The sequence below is a fragment of the Podarcis melisellensis genome, assembly GCF_964234715.1.
Source record: "Podarcis melisellensis genome assembly, chromosome: 4".
NCBI lineage: Eukaryota > Metazoa > Chordata > Lepidosauria > Squamata > Lacertidae > Podarcis > Podarcis melisellensis.
This window is the reverse complement of record NC_138531.1, coordinates 99,530,496-99,550,264: the sequence shown is the minus strand read 5'-3', so window position 1 is coordinate 99,550,264 and position 19,769 is coordinate 99,530,496. Positions and strand designations below refer to the sequence as shown.

General features: G+C 41.9%; 1 protein-coding gene across 7 annotated transcripts in view; it reads right to left on the bottom strand.

Annotated features, from left to right (window-relative positions):
- The window catches only part of LOC309369081 (disintegrin and metalloproteinase domain-containing protein 21-like), a 34,980-nt gene extending 19,639 nt beyond the window's left edge, over positions 1 to 15,341 (bottom strand). The window contains exons 1-10 of one of the 7 annotated variants that reach the window (XR_014168022.1): positions 13,948 to 14,229; positions 10,657 to 10,733; positions 8,639 to 8,700; positions 8,284 to 8,362; positions 7,743 to 7,819; positions 6,829 to 7,030; positions 5,492 to 5,560; positions 3,176 to 3,247; positions 555 to 727; positions 41 to 119 (exon numbers count right to left, since the gene is read on the bottom strand). Coding sequence is in view for 6 of the 7 variants with exons in the window: in XM_081909706.1 (XP_081765832.1) it covers positions 41 to 119; positions 555 to 727; positions 3,176 to 3,247; positions 5,492 to 5,560; positions 6,829 to 7,030; positions 7,743 to 7,819; positions 8,284 to 8,362; positions 8,639 to 8,700; positions 10,657 to 10,733; positions 13,948 to 14,077 (1,020 nt within the window). In the remaining variant the exon portion in view is untranslated. Of the gene's footprint in view, positions 1 to 40; positions 120 to 554; positions 728 to 3,175; positions 3,248 to 5,491; positions 5,561 to 6,828; positions 7,842 to 8,283; positions 8,363 to 8,638; positions 8,701 to 10,656; positions 10,734 to 13,947; positions 14,230 to 15,212 lie in introns of those variants that run through there. The other 6 variants (XM_081909704.1, XM_081909705.1, XM_081909706.1 and 3 more) reach the window with 6 other exon arrangements.
- Between the last annotated feature and the right edge of the window lie 4,428 nt (positions 15,342 to 19,769).

Here is a 19,769-nt window from a genome sequence, read left to right as displayed (position 1 = left end):
TATTACAAAGGCAAAAATAAAGATACTGATAATCACCTACATGAATAGCAGACACTGAAACTAGAGTGTAAAGACAAAACCGGTTCCCCCAAGAAAGTCCAGCAGGAAAACCTTTAGCCCTATAACATAACAGAAGATATTACTGTACATGTTATAGTTATAAAACACTGCAAAAGTTACAGAGTGGCTATCTTGCCCAAGTTTATGAGCAGAACATTTTAATCTTCCTTTAATCTACAGATTTAATGTAAGCTTCCTCCCTGTGTATATTTTGTAAGAAGCTGGAGTATGAATGAACAATAATAATCATGAATAAATATGCTAAGACCAAAGACCAGGGAAGGGTCCTTGCTAGGGTTCCTACTATAAACTGATACGGGTACAAATGAATTCATTACTTGTGTATTTGCCACTCTGGGCTTCTTTACGATAATGATGATGATGATGATGATGGTGATGATGGTGATGATGAGATAATGTAATAATATTCTGGCCTTTTCATATTGTTGAAAAATAAGGCAGGCAATTTCAAGAAAGAAACTGTAGAGTCTTACGTAATTATTCCTGAATGATCAAAATGCACATTTGGCTGAAGCTCAGAGATGGCATATTGGTAAAATGCAGCTAAAGTCACGCCAAGATTCTCAGTATCAATTGTTATGTAGTCTCTTTCTGTCCACAACTCCAATCCTACCAAATAAAGGTGAAGACCTAATGGCAAGTATATCTGAAAACAGAAAACACCAAATCGGGCAGTTATAACGCATAGTATTGTTGCCAAAGTGCCTCCATTTTGGCCCACCACCTCCAGTTTTCCCTTTCATAGTTGTTATGGTGTCAAGAGCCAACAGCAATGTTGCCTGGCGGTCAGGAACAGTGCCCATCCCACACGGCTATGATTAATCAAAGAAACCTAGAATTGTGGAGTTGAAAGGGACCTGTTGAGAAAGAACAACTCCTACTCAAGTTACAAGAAAGGAGATTCCGACTAAACATCAGGAAGAACTTTCTGAGAGTAAGAGTAGCTTGACAGTGGAACGGACTCCCTCAGGAGGTGGTGGACTCTTCTTCATTGGAGATTTTTAAGCAGAGGTTGGATCTCCATCTGCCAGTGCATGCCCAGCTACACTCAGTTTTCTCTTGCCTCTGTATAATGAAACTGAAGAGGACATTATCACTTCCTCCCAAGGTTCCCAGGACTTCCACTTTGTCCAGCAGTTCCTTCTTGTTGGTGAGGACCAGGTCCATGAGAGATTATCCCCTTGTTGCTTCTTCCACCTTCTGGGAAAGGAATTTGTCAGCAAGGCAATGGAGGAATTTGTTGGACCTTACGTTCTTGGCAGAGTCTGAATTCCAACAGATATTGGGGTACTTGAAGTCTCCCATGACTACTATCTCTCTCCTTTTTGAATATTTGGTAATCTGCTCTAGGAAGGCATCGTCTAAGTTTTAGCCTGGCTTGAGTTCTACAGCAGACACCCACAGTAACACCACTACGTATTTCCCTCTCCTACAGTTTTTACCTATGCACTCTCAATCTTTCTTCCATGCTCACAGCCAGGGGGGCAGAGGGGGGCAGCTGACCCCCTAGATAAAGTAAAACAATAAAAATATTCAACTAACTGACCAATCACATTGGTTCTGCCGCCCCCCAACAAAAATCCTGGCTACACCTATGCTCCCAGTCCTTCTTCTGCTGGTTGCCCTACTAAGGCCTGAGTACAGCTGGTCCAATTTTTGCATGCAATATGCTGCCAAGCATACTTACCATACTTCTTCATTTGTTTCAACAGATTAGGGACAGGTAACAATCCCTGTCATGTACTGAATTGAATAGGATCCAAATGTAGCAGTCTGATTGGTCCTAAAACAATAGGATTCAGAATGCAGCAGTCTGATTGGTCCTAGAACAATAGGATCCAGAATGCAGCAGTCTGACTGGTCCACAGGAGCCACCCAATCCAGCTCCAGGTGGAAGTGAATCCGCAACCTGATTGGCCTACAGGAGAATCATGTGGGGCTCACTGTGTAAATAATGTATATAAAGCAGACATTCTGGGGGTACTTTCATTCCTCCTCACCACTATGAGCTGAATAAAGAGCATGAAATCCACTCTCGACTCAGAGTATATTTCCATCCCCCTTATCTCTTTGTCTCTCTCCCCTCACTTTTTCTCCCTTGTCTTCCAACATATTCTCTCTCTTTGTCTCATCCACCCCCACTCTTTCAAAGATAGCTTTCCCAATTTATATTTCTAACAATGGTTCAGAGATTGATGCTTTGTAGTATTTTCCCCTTGTCTTCAAATTCCCTTTTGGGGTTAAGTTCTGTAGTCTTGTGTCTTTTTTTTCCTCTTTTTCTTTGTTAAACCCTTCTCTTCCAAAAAACCTGATAGTGGTACTCTAAATCACCCTAATCCTTCAATAATTTGAATGCTGATGCTGTTCTGTTTTTATAATGCTGTTGCTTTTTAAGTGTTTGTTTGCAGTATATTTTATGCTATTTTACTGCTATAAATTCTTTATTGTATTATGTTCTATTACATTATTTGTTATGGTCTTATTTGTAAGCTACCTTAACGGTCCTTCACGACTGAAAATTCATGGTATGAAATAAAATGAAAAATAATAAATAGTAAGTACCTTAGCATCACAGGGAAGGCTGTCACTGCAAGTGCCTCCCACTTGCACAAATGGAAGGACAAAACATTATGCTTAGAATACTGGGGCACAATAATTCAAATAGGTCATTTTTGACTGAATCACTCAAGAAAACGAAATCACAAACAAAGGGATTAGAGACTCCCTGGTCAGTTATCATTCCATTTCACATCTTTCTCTTGGAGAAAACAATGTAGTTAAAAGAGGTTAGCTTCAGTTTAAGGCGCACCTGAATTTTCTAGTCTTCTGGAAGTGTACCTGTTTGTTATTTAGACTGGATATGGCCTGAGGCTACACTTACTATATGCAAAGAAAAACATTATTTAAAAATACTACAAAATAAGAAAAAATTCTAGGGCACCACTAAATTGATTTAAAAAAACACAAGAATGTTTGCAGGGTCAGGATGCGATCAAAGCTAAACCAAAATCTTGGATATCTGAATTGTTTTCTATTGGGGCAGCAATCAGTTCTCCATGCAATTCACAGAAAAGGTCTTATAAAATATACTCACGCTGTGAACATCAGAGATCATACGAAGCATTATCAACACTAACTGAGTTTCATTGCGATGATTGAGAATAAACTAAGAGATAGAGAAAATGAAAGACAAAATGTTTAACTATGACTTGGGTTCTTCAGATGCATTCAAATTCCCTCCTCATCATTAATACTCCTTTGGATAATTTTCATTAAAATATTGTATGTTGAGAGTTTCATAAACCTAAGATTCTAAATGAATACAAATAATCCATACTATTAGAAACTACAATATAAAATATAAAAAAAGGTGTGGGATATATGCATCTTTCAACAACTATTGAAATTAGTAGTGTAATTTCCCCCCTCAATAAACTATCCTGATTAATCCATTTAGCTAGCCAAGGATAACTATACACATCCTAATAACTAAAACTCTCAATATGTTTTAACTGGAAGTCTGTAGTCCTGAAAACAAACTTGAAAGAGATCTGAAATATTTATGTTGATTGGGGTGGGTGTACGTGTCAGTGTATGTATATGAACACCATAACACACACGTAACTAGCTGTAAAGTAACAAACATGGTATGTAATAAAACTGTAATTTTAATCGGCATATCAAAAAGCACAGTTCCTGATGGCAACATATCATATCTTCTATGTGTACTGGTATCGTACAGTCCAAGGATTGTCAAGTCCAAAGATTACAATGCAGTTCCTGTTGGTACTGCCATTTCATGCTGATATCTTCCTTCTGCATTGTCCTACGTCTTAAGAGTGTAACAAGCAAAACTACCTTCTGCATCGTCCTATGTCTGAAAGTGTGACAAGCAGAACTGATCGGTAACAAAAGGCAGCTAATAGTAGAATAGTTCTCAGGCTACACCCTTGTTTCGCCCATCGGGCTTCTTCAGCGACAAAGTTTCCAGGAAATTCCTCAGTGGGGTTTTTTCAGCTGAAAGTAGAAAGTGGTCCTCAGGAACGCAGAGGTTGCCAGTCAAAGACGCTCAATGTCAATAACCATTAAAACTATGCTTATATAGAAGCAAGCCCTAAAACCCACTGAACTGAACTGTGCTTTTTGATACAAAAAAATCCTTCCAGTAGCACCTTAAAGACCAACTAAGTTAGTTCTTGGTGTGAGCTTTCGTGTGCATGCACACTTCTTCAGATACACTGAAACAGAAGTCACCAGACCCTCCTATATAGTGAGAAGGTGGGGAGGGGTATTACTCAGAAGGGTGGTGGGAATGGGTGATTGGCAAATAGCTGTGATGAGCCTGTTGACGACTCTTAACGACTGCAATAGGTCTTACAGGAAAAAGCAAGGGGTGAGAAGGTGAAAAATGGCTTTGTCATGTATAATGAGATAAGAATCCAGTGTCTTTGTTCAATCTCCCAGGACATTCTATACAAGATCTCAAAGTAGTTGTTTTACTACAAAGGAATTTCAGAAATAGACTGGAAAGAGAAGCTGCTGATTTGCAACTTATTACCAAACTTAAAACCATGGAGAGACCTGGTCTGAACAAAGACATTGGATTCTTATCTCATTATACATGACAAAGCCATTTTTCACCTTTTCACCCCTTGCTTTTTCCTGTAAGACCTATTGCAGTCGTTAAGAGGCTCATCACAGCTATCTGCCAATCACCCATTCCCACCACCCTTCTGAGTAATACCCCTCCCCACCTTCTCACTATATAGAAGGGTCTGGTGACTTCTGTTTCAGTGTATCTGAAGAAGTGTGCATGCACACGAAAGCTCATACCAAGAACTAACTTAGTTGGTCTTTAAGGTGCTACTGGAAGGATTTTGTTTTGTTTTGACTATGGCAGACCAACACAGCTACCTATCTGTAACTGTACTTTTTCATATGATTAAAATTACAGTTTTATTACATATCATGTTTATGTTACTTTACAGCTAGTTACGTGTGTCTTGTGGTCTTCAAAAGATGGTTCACGTAATGAGGCAATAGTAGTGTTTGTTGACTTAGTGTATGTATATGTACATGTGTATTACTATACATATGTTACTTGTAAGCCACTGGCATGAGTTATATCTTGAAAGGCAGGATATAAACAGTGGCAATAAGCCTACCATATATTTTAAGGTGGAAATGTCTGCTTGATAGGCATTTGAACACCTCTTAATATATAACAAAATTTTGCATTAGTAGGTTTTTGTCTATGTTTAGATACAATTGGACAACATTTTGACTCAAGACAGTGGACATCAAACCTTTAAAAAGTGCATTGATATTTTGGTCTCAGAATTCTTGAGCAACACCAAAAATGAGGCTGCTAGTAAATAAATATGGCAACATTTACTATGGCAACATTTACCGTGCTTTTGTCAACAACAGCATAATATTCTAGATATCTGATAGGCGGGTCATATTCAAGATCATCTAACTGGAAAAAAAAATACATATAACAAAGTTTCATTGCAGAAATGTACCATGAATATTCCTTTAGAAGAAGCCTAAACAGGCCTATCACCTAAAATTAACCTTACAATAAACTACTATACCCATTATTCAGCTAGAAGCTCTTACCCCAATAATTCTATTTCATCCATCCTTTACCCTAGTTAAATTTATTGGTTTAGTTATTTATAACCCGATAAGAGAAGTTATCTGGGTGGATTACATAGCACCAAACTTAAGAATCACCCTTACAATAAAAGTACAATCTTATGCAACAAAAAAATTGCAACAATAGATTGAAATGAATAATATTATTATTTTAATTTATTACATAGCCTTAACTCAAAGTTCCCAGGGCAGGTTACAACAATAGAAAATGCAGTATTAAAAAGTTTAAACATTTAAACTGTTGTTTTAAACTGTTTTTAACTTTGTATGTTAAGTGTTAGAGATCTTCCTCTTTCAAAACGTTTCTTCTGCAGATACAATAACCAAATGTGCCCCTAACTTACACTATCGTCTCCCTTCTTCTCCTTTCTCATATTCAGGGGCATCAACTATACAGGGTGGAAGGGGCTTCGTCCCCCTTAATATTTGTGGGTAGGGGGCCAAGCCCCCCAATACTGAGGGGCCCCAAACAGATCAGCCTCCCACCTGCAAACACACCCTCCGAGCTCCCCACCCCCACTTGCCAATGGGCAAGCGCTTGTGTGCCGGCAGGGGCGAGGCACAGAGGGCCATCTTCACTCTCTGTGCTCTCCAGCCCTTGCCGCTGGCAGGGCGCAATGGGGATCTCTGCAGGGGGCGCCTGGTTTGCATCTCCCCAGATTGTGCGCTCAGGGCAACGGCCCCCCTGGCACCTCCCACCCAGCGCATGATGTTGTGAATATGATGCCATGTGACGCCGGGCCCCCTCAATGTGGGGGGCAAGTCGATGCCCCTGCTCACACTCCACATCCTTCCCGGTCAAGACTACCATCCCTACTCTCTTTCAAAGAGCAACATATTCAACAACAGGGGATGTCAATAATATCTATTTCCCACCAAGCAGCCATGTGGAATGGCAGAAACTATCAAAATTGATGGTGGGAACCGCGCTTTTCCATTTCCCTTCTACCCACCCCAACAGTCAGGAACATACCTTTCTACATCCCCAAACAGGGAAGAAGGATCTTAGGCTTAGAATATTTAAGCCACATTTGGTACATAAAATCAATTTAATGTATGGATTCAGCAAAACCAAAAACTACTTACTCCTGTGGCAGAAGGAATTGGGCCATCACTGTCAACTATTCTTATTTCTCCAGCTTCACTTCCTAAATATGTTCCACCTTCAATTATTCCTCTGCACGGTTCAAGGTCCTCTGGAGTCTTTCGATAAATAAGGTGTTGAAATGTGGAAGAATTCTCAATAGGTTCAATTTCATAGCATAAAGTCCCAATTTGCACATGTCCCCTGGGGGTTTGGGACGGAAACCCAAAAGACAGACTTAGGGTCAACAAATCAGCAAATGCATTAAGCCAGGGAAAGGCAATCATATTTATCTGGCTGGCCCAATCAAATTTTAGCTTAGGTGAGTTCCCACTCAGTATAGAACAGTAGGTTTTGCTGCATGGGTTGCATTGTCTAATATATTTATCATGGCTTGTATATTATCTTTGAGAAATATTACCCTAATAAAGCCCTTTGGTGTTCATTGATGTACTGCCCTATAACATAGTTTAATCTGTTTGCCAAAAATTTATAATCCACATTTAAGATGGAGAACAGCCTGTGGCATTCAACTTTATGTATACTGCTATGAGGTTTCATTCCATGTACTTGGAAGATTCATAATTTGGATCATTTCAGCATATAGTTCCTTAAGAATTGATGTTATTTTGGTACCGGTACTTAGAATTGAAAGTATAATATATTTAGAATTGAAGGCATAACAAATATGTCTTGGGTCCCAAAAACTGCCTTCTTCCCACAGTGCCTTATCATTGCGTTTGCATATACAAGAAATGAAAACTAAATTAAACTTAGACAGTTGTTTTACCCAACTCTTATGGAGGGAAATCTGCATAAAATCTACTCTGAGAATAGCTGTAGAGGCACAATTATTCACAACTTAAGGCTCATGGTATATATATCTCTTTCAGTTCTACCCCAACATCTTTATTACCAAAGCCCAAAGCAGGTAGAGAGGAAGGCCTGAGAGTCTAAGGCGTCTTCCACATATCCACCGTAATAGCAGTCATCCTGCAAGGACCAAACACACAACCTTAGGAAAAAATCAAATGAAGCTTGACAAAATGATTGAACCATGCTCAGCTCAGGGTTAATAACTTTGACATCCTGCACAAATCCAGGTGATTCATCATAAAACCCACACATTATTATTTCTGAATCACTTCTCATGAGGCATCTTGAAGCGATTTACAGTATGATATCTATAAAACAGTTCCATATATAAAAATAGTTAAAAACAATTACATATTTAAAAATATAAAAGGAGCAAAATGCAGAACAGTTTGAATAAGATATTGGGTTTCAACCAGAAGTATTGATACTCCAGACACTGAAAATAAATCTACCTGAGTTCTACACAAACTTTCAGAATTTACCGTAAAAAAATTCCACTTCCACATGCCCATTTAAAAAAAAAATTGGGCACATGTCTCCTAATGCCTTAAACTATTGGGGTGCATATGAATAAAATTTACCTGAATATATGGATAATCTGCAATCCGGTCTCCCTTCACGTTATATGTATAAATAGGCATATTTGCAGTTATAAAAGATCTGAAAGTTTTAAAATAAATTAAATGGCAGAATTATAGTTTGCTAGTTGAAATCTCTGAGGCATGGTAAAGTATTACAATGGATTAAGATAGCTACTCCTCTGAAAGTTACTTTGTTCAACGATGGGCTCAAACTTTCATTTCTATTTTCACATCTTATTCTTATATTATATCTTAATAAGGAAAAAAAAGAGAGTAGTTTTCCACATCTACAGGGAATGCCTCTTGGGACAGAAGTCGCACATTCAACAATTTATCAACGCATGCAGTCACTTACCTCTGTTTAAGATGAACAACTCTGTCATTTTCTTCCATTTTAATAATATAAGATATATCTGTCTAAAGTTAGATAAGGAGGGGGGAAATGCAGAACAGTTAATTAATTCTCATTACCATCCTCTCTGAGAACTTACTCTTAATTTATCATGTGTTCAAGCTTGGAGAGGGTGGAGCTTACGAGAAAAGCTGAATCTAACAGTTATGTACTTATTTATATAAATCAGTTGGTTGTAAACTTGATTAGACCTATTCATGTCTATCGGTGTTCTGACTATACCTCTATGTACCATGTTCTGGGAGCAAATGATGTCAAAACTAGCAATAAATTTTGATAGGGAAATCAGACACCGATTATCTTTTGTTGTTACTTTTTAAAAATTAGTGTTCGTACAGAGAAGAAAAGAATTCATTTTAGTTTCTAATCCAGAAGGTCCCCTTTCCTTTCTCCAAACTTGTTTCAGCAAGATTATGCTATTGTGATTTAAAGAAGAACTTAAAGGCTTGGAAACAGCCGAGGCACAGTTTCCCAAACTCTCCAATAAGATTTTTTGAAAAGGAGGTGAAGTCATGTCAGACTAGAGACTGCGTCAGGGAGATAGGTATAGTAAATGTTAACTCACAGTCATCCAGCAATTAAAAGAGAAAAATAATATTCTACCAGCAATGAACTCCATCAGTGTATATGCATGTATGCTGGTGGTCAACAAAAGAGGTTTAAAGACTGTTTCAAGGCAAATCTTTAAAAATATAGTATAAACACCAACAATTGGGAAACACTTGCCTGCAAGAGCTCTAGTTGGAGAACAGCCTTTACCAAAGGTGTCATGGGCTTTGAAGACACTCAAACTCAGGAAGCAAGGGAGAAACATGCTAAGAGGAAGGCACATTTGGCAAATTCACACCGTGATCAACTCCTGCTAGGGAACCAATGTCCTCGCTGTGGAAGGACATGTGGATCCGGAATTGGCCTCCACATTTTTATGTATGCCACAACAGCAGCAAGAATACTTATCGCAAAGTACTGGAAGACACAAGAATTACCCACCGTGGAAGAATGGCAGATGAAGGTTATAGACTATATGGGACTGGCAGAAATGACTGGCAGAATCCGTGACCAGGGAAAAGAGACGGCGGAAGAAGATTGGAAGAAATTTAAGGATTATCTTAAGAAACATTGCAAGATTATTGAATGTTAGAACGATGTTGACTTAGAAATTAAGGGGTTTCTAGCTGTAATGATTATGTAATTAAGAAAAGAAAGATTAAAAATTAAATCAGAAATTAGGGGAAGGATTTGCTGAATTGGCTTGATTAGAGATTGGAATACAGAGAGGGGAGGTATGAGGAGGTCGGGAAAGTAAGGTATACGACCATAAGGGATTGAAATTATACCTGTTATTTGTTTTGTATGTATGTTTATCTTATTGTTATTTCTGTTTTCTTTTTGTTTCTTTTTTTTTTGGTTGTTTTTATGTTATATAATTTTTTGAAAACTTCAATAAATATTCTTAAAAAAACAACAACAGAATTGGCCTCCACAGTCACTTACTGACTCATTGTTAAAACCGTGTTTATGGAAGACAAACTTACTCGGCTATAAGTGATCGCCAAAGAAGAAAGAAGATATGTGTATGTGTGAGTATAAGTATAGTACATATCACACACACACCAAACTCTAGTACAGAGCTTTCCAAACTATGTGTCGCAACACTGTGGTGTGTGCATTGTGTAAACACTCCCCGTGTTCCTCCTGGAGCTGGAAAGGGTTTAGTTTAACCTCCAGTTTGCTAATAAAACAGAATTATTGAGACCCCCAGGTATAGGGCGGTATTTAAATTCAATAAATACTAATAATAATGACTGTCACGATATGATGCATGTCTAAAAGTGTGTCACCAACATGAAAAGTTTTGAAAGCTCTGCTCTAGTAAGTACTAGATCAATGACTGCACTTTAAGAAATTAAGTTTTAAGAAATAGCTGGAGCAACTCAAATGGTATTCAAAAGGAAAATTACTTTGCTACCCCTTGATTCCAGCCGCTTTGGCACTATTACTTCAGAGTAAATGTATCTTTGTGTTGGTTGTACAAAACCTATAAAGAAACAGAACAGTGAAATCAACATTTGCAATCCATGGAATATCTTCTTACCCATTCTGATGCTTTACAGCCAAATTTAGTTGTAAATTTAGTTTTAATTTTTATTTAAAAGGTTTTAATGCCACCTTTCAGTAAAGGGCAGCATACAACAGCATAATAAAATAAAATGAGAGATAGCAATTAAAGCAACAACATGAAAATCAACAAGTGAATAGATAAAAGTGAGCAGCAAAAAAAAATCTATTAAAAACAGCCTGTGAAATTCAGCAGAACAGATAAACCTATAGCCATCTTATGCTAGATTGTTTATTTTGTTAAAGCCAAGGCAAATAAAACTGCCTAGGCATGGCACCAGAATGACACCAGAGAGAGCGTGCCTAAAGTCTCATTCAAAGGCTTAGGTCGTTAATCACCGTCGGACGAGAGCCTAGATGGGTTCCGAAGACTGGCCGGAGGAGTAGCCATTACAGCTCGGTCGTACGGGGGCTCCGACACGGTGTGGGCGATGCGCCCTGGGTGTCATTCTTGGGAGTGTGTGACAAAATTCTCCCTGGGCGGATGGCCACCATGCTGATCGCCCCTGTGGGTGGAACGCCACCGCACAAATAGGGACGCCTGGCACCCATAGGTACGGGGCGCGCCACGGGGCCTCAGCTGCCCTACAGCTGGGGGGGGCCGGCAGCGGGCAGGACGCACAGTGCCCAAAGGGACAGGCCATTCCTATGGGCACCACGCCATGTCCCTATCGGCACCATGCCACGTCCCTATGCCCCTATGAGTGGTTTGCCCCACCCCTATGGGTGCACCGCCCCAGGTGCCCAAGAGGCTTCCTCCGCCGCTGAGTAAGAGCTCTTTAAGAACTGGCCAAATATCTGTTTTGGAGTTTCCAGGAAATCTTGAAAGGAAGTCCCATGTGCGAACAAATTGCAATAGCTTAATCGTCTACATGGTTGTACTGCTTCAATCCTTTTGTTCCAGCAGTCGAACTGCACAAAGGACTGCAGGGCCAGCCAGCCAAAGGTCTTCCTCAAAGGAAGGTCTCCATCTTCTGCTACTACGTTCTGTTGCCGCAAGCCTACTTTGTTCACGCCTCTTTGCCTCTAGGTGTCAGGAGTGCGTGCAGGAGCCAGGCCCTGTGACTGGTAAGGCTTCGCAGGACCGGGGCTTTCCTAAGTTTGTTCTGAAGAGGCAAGGCATGGCCACACAGGTGAGGCCACTTGGTAACTCACAGCACCTGGTGGCAAGAGCCGGGAAGGGATATAAGGTCAGCATTTCCCTTTGGCTCTTTGCCACAGCAACACACTTCCTGCCTTGCTGAGTTTGGCTTCTTAACTCCTTGCTTCCTGATCCTCGGACCTTTGGCTTCTTGATTCCTTGCTTCTGGATCCTCAAATCCTTGGCTTCTTGACTCCTTACTTCCTGATCCTCGGACCTTTGGCTTCTTGACTCCCGGCTCTCTGACCCTCAGACCCTTGGCTTCTGGACTCATGGCTTCCGGACTCCCATTCCTGCTCCGACCCCGCTGTCTTGCCCCCGGTCCTGACGTCCTCAGCCGGGACTTCAACCGCCCATAAACCAGATCGTGACACTAGGCTGGCAGCTGGAGGGCCGGTTAGCACACATTTGGCCCAAGGCCTTCCAGTTGCCAAAGGAAATGCCACCGGCAGCTGAAACTTGCATTTTGAGAGCACCTGAGCATTTGTTGGTTGCTCAGCTGCAAAGAATCGAGTGCGTCGCTGAGGTGCAAAGGGAAAGCCCAATGGCGGAAGGGAGAGGAATGAAGGAAATGAAGTGTCCTAGTATTTTTATTATTATTATTATTATTATTATTATTATTATTAATAATAATAATAATAAATTATTAATTATTATTACTGGATTTTTCCGTGTTTAAGACGCCCCGTTGCATAAGATGCCCCCTATTTTTGGGGACTCCAAATTAAGAAAACACTCCTCAGCACTACCTATGTATAAGATGAGCCCCAATTTTAAACCTAATTTTTTGGTAAAAAACAACCCTAGTCATATACACAGAAAAATACGGTAATAATACTTTATTATTTATACCTCGCCCATCCGGCTGGGTTTCCCCAGTCACTCTGGGCGGCTTCCAACAAAAGTTTTAAAATATATTTACAATTACCATATTTTCTCATGTATAACACACACACACACCCTATTTTGGGGGACTCCAAATTGAGAAAATGGGGAAAAACTGTATCCGTGTATAAGACGACCCACAATTCTGAACATAATTTTTAAATAAAAAAAAACCTAGTCTTATACACGGAAAAGTAGGGTATAGCCTTGACTGCCCCCCATCCCAGCAGCAGCCCATTCATAAGAACATAAGAGGAGCCTGCAGGATCAGGCCAATTTCATTTCGTTTCATTTAAATTTTCTACATCACGTACTATACGCAAGGTGGTTTACAAGCTGAGGGAACAAGAAAATACCCAGCAAAAGACCACACATCTTATAGCAATCAGATCCAATACCAAAAAAGTCATAATAAAAACCTAACTTTGAGATTATATCAAATAAAGCAACATTCAACAATCCATTGGGATATAAGAGTGCAGAATAAAACCAACTCTCAAAATATCCGCTCTTAACAATCCACTCTTAACAATTACCGTAAATGATTACTAAACTATAATTCACTCTTAACAATTACAACAAACGATGACCAAACTATAATCCACCGTCTAGTCCACGATCCTGTTCTCACAGTGGCCAAGCCGGGGCCTCAGTGGGAAACCCGCAAGCAGGACTCGAACGCAAGACCTGTTTCCTCTCCTGCGGTTTCCTGCAAGTGGGATTCAGAAGCATTGCTGCCTTCAACCCGGGAAGCACAACTCAGCCGTTGCGGCTAGCAGCCATCCATAGCTGTCTCCCCCTCCGCAAATTGGCTTTCGGAAGCCATGCAAGTTGGTGGCTCTCACTGCCTCCTGTGGCAGGGAGTTCCACAGCTGAACTGCGCAAATCAGGAGTTTATTTCCTCTGCCTCTTCCAACATTCGGCTTCTTCCCACCTCCACAGGGGAGCAGGTGGGGAACCTGGTGCCTGCCAGATGTTGTTGGCCAAGGATGACAGGACCTGGGGCCACATCTGGAGGGCCACACAGAGGTTCCTCATCCCTGCTTTATAGGAGGCATCCTTTATACTGAGGGTATGGGATTTTATTCTATTTTTAAGAAAAACACACCAGGTCCAAGGAGGAGGAGGAGGAGGAGCATCTCTAGCACCACCTCAGAGCAAAATATCCCCAGCCTCTGTGGGGAAAGCCAAGTCAAGGCCTTGAGCAGCTTCTCCTCAGCCATTTCCCACCAAAACATTCCCCTCCTCCCTCCTCAAGTGGTCCAACTGTCATTTGGTTTCAGCATCCCAAGCTCTCCGCTGCCACTCAGCCCGGAGGCCCGCCCCCTCAAAGCCCCCATTGCACCGTTCGAAACTCAAACTGCCTCCTCAGACTCAAGAGCTCCAATAGCAAGCGGGCTCAGTTTCGAGTCCCTCCCTCCCAGCTCTTGGGTTGGCTCGTTGAACACTCGGATCCTGCCCCCTCAGAATCAATGTCAACGAAGGCACCAATCCGCTCCGGTCCTACCAAATGCCACTCCGCCCAACAACGCAGAGTGTGCCAAATAAAACCTTAGCAACAGCTGCAGCTGCTCCAAGCCCCACCCCTTTAGAGCTCAAGCTGTCTCCAAACTCCGCCCCTTTCCAGGTACTTCCTGGTGTGTCCTTTTTAATGAAGGGCCGTCATATTTCAAAAAGTGAAAACCAACAACTTGTTGAATATCCAGACATATGGCAACCCAATTTAATGTTCAGTGTTTTACTGATATATATATATGCTTTCTTGGGAGAAAAGCAATGACGAACCTAGACAGCGTCTTAAAAAGCAGAGACATCACCTTGCCAACAAAGGTCCGTATAGTTAAAGTCATGGTTTTCCCAGTAGTGATTTATGGAAGTGAGAGCTGGACCATAAAGAAGGCTGATCGCCAAAGAATTGATGCTTTTGAATTCTGGTGCTGGAGGAGACTCTTGAGAGTCCCATGGACTGCAAGAAGATCAGACCTCTCCATTCTGAAGGAAATCAGCCCTGAGTGCTCCCTGGAAGGACAATTCCTCAAGCTGAGGCTCCAAGACTTTGGCCACCTCATGAGAAGAGAAGACTCCCTGGAAAAGACCCTGATGTTGGGAAAGATGGAGGGCGCAAGGAGAAGGGGACGAGAGAGGACGAGATGGTGGGACAGTGTTCTTGAAGCTACCAGCATGAGTTTGACCAAACTGTGGGAGGCAGTGGAAGACAGGAGTGCCTGGCGTGCTCTGGTCCAGGGGGTCACGAAGAGTCGGACATCACTAAACAACAACAAAATATATGCTGTAAGCCACCCAGAGTGGCTGGGGTGAGGTATAACCATAAACCAGCCAGTTGGGTGAGATATAATAAAATAATAATAATACCACCACCACCACTGTGATCTGCTTCATGGTGTGTGTTATAAGAAAAAAACCCTACTCCTTTCCCTTGGGCACCCAAGGGCCCATATAGACAGTGACAGAGCTTCATGCTCCGGCACTGGAGGGCGGAGAGCAAGCTGGTGGGTATTATGGGGGCATGGCACACTGCCCACAGAGGCATGGCTCACGTCTTGGGGGCGTGGTGCTCTGCCAGCAGGGCGGGGCTCCCAGCGTGGGTGGGGGGAATAGCCGCAATGGCACCCTACTGGGAACGGTGCGCTCCCCCCACACTCCTTTTCCTCCGCCAGTGCGTATAGAGTAAGGTTATCAGATTTTTTTTCAAATGATCCGGGAACACTTTCTCTCTCTCTCTCTCTTTTTTTTTTTTTGGGAAAGAGAAAAAAAAAGTTATTAAAAATAAATAAATAAGAAGTAATATCTTCTCTTCTGTGGTCTCCTCTGTCGCGTGGCCTTCCTCTGGGCCCCAGCCTGCTCTCTTGGGGCGCTAGCCGCCGTGGAGTAGGCTCGGGTCAGGCCTGGGATCGGCCATGTGTCCTTGCCCTCCCGGTGCTCTCCTACCTCTCCTCCTCAGCGGTGATGCGGCAAGGTCAGGGCTCCCCTCTTTTTTCTCCTTCCTCTTTCTCTCTCTTCCTTCTCCTTCTCCTCTCCTCCTTCTCCCTGCATCGGCTCCAGGGTTTTCCTGGCCCCGGAGTCAGCCGGGTGGCCAGGCGCTCTTGCTCCTGGCTCGATTTAGGTGTGGGGGGGTCAGCAGTTCCCCCAATTGACATGCTGGGTGTCCCCGGTTCCCCATTCGGCAGTGGCAGCGGCAGTCTCCGCAGCCCGGAGCCAGCCTGGTAGCACAGTTGGCTCTGGCTGGTTTCAGGAGCTGCTCACTGCCGTGGCGCCCACCATTTTGCCTCACCAGAAGTCCCCATACGATGTGTCTTGTGCCATTGAACCAATCACGCTTCATTCCCTACTAATAAATCTACAACAATTAAAATATAAATCAGGGGACATCAAATGAAATCCGGGGACATTCCGGGGACGGATTTTTGTCCGGGGACAGATTTGTAAATCCGGGGACTGTCCCCAGGAAACGGGGATGTCTGGTAACCATAGTATAGAGTCCTTATGTAGGTTCTCTAGTGGTAGGAGAAAATACCAGAGGCCAACCAGAGAATATTGAGAAGCAAAGCAGCTAGTAAGCCTGATCTTTATTGATCTGTTGCAACAGGGTCCTCACTCACCACACGCAGGAGGGAGGAGAGAACCCTGAACATTGTTATGCAAGCCCTTATATAGACTTTTGAAATTGCCTCCCCTGTAGCTCACAACATCATACATACAGCACAGAAAGAGGTGGTCCCCAGCAGAAATTTGAGTCTATTGCTTCTTTGCTGTCTGCCAGGATACCTGATAATGCCTTATTTGACTGCTTTTTCTGGGTAGCTTGGCCATTCCTTTGAGTTGGTAAATACTTAGTTCCTGAATCTCTTACACATATCGATAGTGTGCTCACTTGCCAGACTGTATTTACAGGGAGGTCTAAGCTCCTACAGTCCAAAGATAATTGGAAAGCTTTTCCCATTTCCTTCCTCCTTGTAGAGGAATACTTGAGGTAAATTTAGGAGAGTCAAATTGGCTTCAGGATTGTTCTCTTTCAGACACGTTGTTTATATACTTCTGTACAGGTGTTTGCCTGTACATTTATGAACACTTTTTAATATATATATAAGGCCTTAGAATTCATATAACTGCGTGCGAAATCTTTTTGATCAAAATAAAACTGTAAAAAAAAAAAGTGAAAGTTAATTTCCTAAATATGTCAGTGGTTTTCTGGAAAGCTTAAATACTGAAGCACCAATATAACGGCCACCACCAAGGAGGCTGTGTCTGTCATGCAACCCATCCTCTCTGCAGTGGCTTTTGTCCCGTCCTGGAAATGTCGCAGGCTGGGAGGAAGGCAAGTGGGCATGAGAAAGGAATACAGGAAGGTAAGTCATGAGAGGGTGGAAATTGGGTCACTAGTATCACCTGCATGCCCATTTTACTTTTAAAAGGGATTCCTCCACACCTTTCTACTATGCTTGTGGCAGTTCTGTGGTTGAGCATGCAAGATTGATGCCACTGTATTTATTTATTATTTTATTTTGTTTATCGGCTTTCCTAGATTGTTCTCTGGATCTATGAGCCTCTCTTTTAGAAGAGATTTTGCTAGAAGCTGCAAATCACTGACTTCATTCTCAGATGGCCATAAGGCCCAAGTGATTTGCTTCCGCTGAGCTTCCATGCAATTATGATCTTATTATTCATAGCATTATTTATATCTTGCTGCAATAACCAACTCTCCACTCTGCATCATTTTCTTTTGAAAGGTATGGACCATATGATGTTAAACAGGCAAGCTATTGCTTACTTAGGAAAAAAATAAAATTACTATTCCCACTAATAATAATAATTCTTTTCAGGGATTGTGACTGAAATGACTCAAATTTGCATTTTGTGGTTATGTTGAATTTTAATTTTAACCCTGTTGCATTGTTTTTGCTTCCTCCCTCCCTTCTTCTTTCTTTCTCTCTTGCTTCTGTGCTATTGAAATGCATGTCCTTTCTTAAATAATTAAAAGTTTTTTAAAAGTAGAAAATACACAGTGTACATTAAAAGCAAAACTGCAAGGATAAACAGATTTGTTTATCAGGACAAACAAATCAGATGGTAGATAAGTTCCAAACACTGTTATAGCAGCCTGCTGTTTAATTCCTCACAGACAACTTTATGGCCAGTGTTCCCAATCTGAATTGTCATTGAGAGTAAAAGGATCAGTTAGTCACTGATAACTTATGTCTGGGGCGTTGATGCGTCATTCCCTAGCACTGCCTGCAGTGCCTGAACAGATTCCATCTTCAGCCCATGAAGGAAAAAAATGTGACGATAAGAAACGTCTTCACAGCGCTTTTCACTTCCTTATTCCTGAGGGTATGAATGAGAGGACTGACCAAAGGGGTTGAAATAGCAAAAACCGCATTGCTCATGACATGGACATCAAAGGGGATATTGGCTTTGTAGGAGAGGTACGCCATAGCAATGGAGGCATAGTAAATACTAACCATAATCAGGTGGGAGGAGCAGGCTGAAAAAGCCTTACTGCGTCCTTCTTTGGAGTTGAGGCGCATGACAGAGATAATTATGTGAGTGTAGGAAATGGAGAGAAGTAAAACGGGACGCGGGTGGCACTGTGGGTTAAACCACTGGCTAGGGCTTGCTGATTGGAAGGTCAGCAGTGGGTGAGCTCCCGTTGTTCGGTCCCAGCTCCTGCCAACCTAGCAGTTCGAAAGCACACCAGTGCAAGTAGATAAATAGGTACCGCTCCGGCGGGAAGGTAAAAGGCGTTTCCGTGTGCTTCACATGATCCGGGAAAACTGTCTGTGGAAGCAGACAAACGCCGGCTCCCTCGGCCTGTGAAGCGAGATGAGCGCCGCAATCCCAGAGTTCTTCGCGACTGGACTTAATTGTCAGGGGGCCCTTTACCTTTACCTAAAAGGGAGACAATCATAGCAATAGTAAATTCTAAAAAATTCTGAAATTAAGTGTAGGAATTTGGACAAGCTGCTTGGACAACAGCCAAGTGGTCACAAAAGCAATGATAAACTTTGGGCGTTCCACTAAAGTCCAGCTAGGATCGGGACCAACAACGCAGAGAACCAGGCACTGTGGAATGCGATGGCTTCGTAGTGGTCATACGACATGACAGCTCAGAGGAACGTTTCAGTCACCACTAGCCCATGGAAGCAATAAATCTGCAGGAAACACCCCTGGGCATAGATATGCTTAGAACTGACCAAAAACATTTCCAACATTTTGGGAATAGTTGTGGTGGTGAGCAGAATGTCTAAGAAGAGAGATTAGTTAGGGAGAAATACATGGGCTTGTGGAGTTTTGCATCTGTGACCACTGCCAGGATGATGGAGAAGGTACTGGCAAGGATTAAGAGGTAAAATACCAAGAAGAAGAAGAAGAAAAAAGAGAGGGGTCTGATGGTCTTGAAAATTAGGAAAACCAACAATGAAGAAGTACTGAACCAAACTACCAGTAAAGATGCAGTTCTCTATTGTTTGAATGCACAAGGTGTCTAGAAAAGAAATCATAGAGGTATACAGTGGTACCTCTGGTTAAGAACTTAATTCATTCTGGAGGTCTGTTCTTAACCTGAAACTGTTCTTAATCTGAAGCACCACTTTAGCTAATGGGGCCTCCTGCTGCTGCCGCGCCGCCGGAGCACGATTTCTGTTCTCATCCTGAAGCAAAATTCTTAACCTGAAGCACTATTTCTGGGTTAGCGGAGTCTGTAACCTGAAGCATATGTAACCTGAAGCGTATGTAACCTGAGGTACCACTGTAATGTCAGCTGCATCACTAAAGAACATAGGGCTGTATTTAATAATAATAATAAATTTTATTAATTTCTGTGGGTCTCTGCTGAGTCGGACTACCTTTGTATACAACCTTTCGGATTGAGGTTTCTTAAAGTCTTATTATAAAATGTTGACAACTATATTT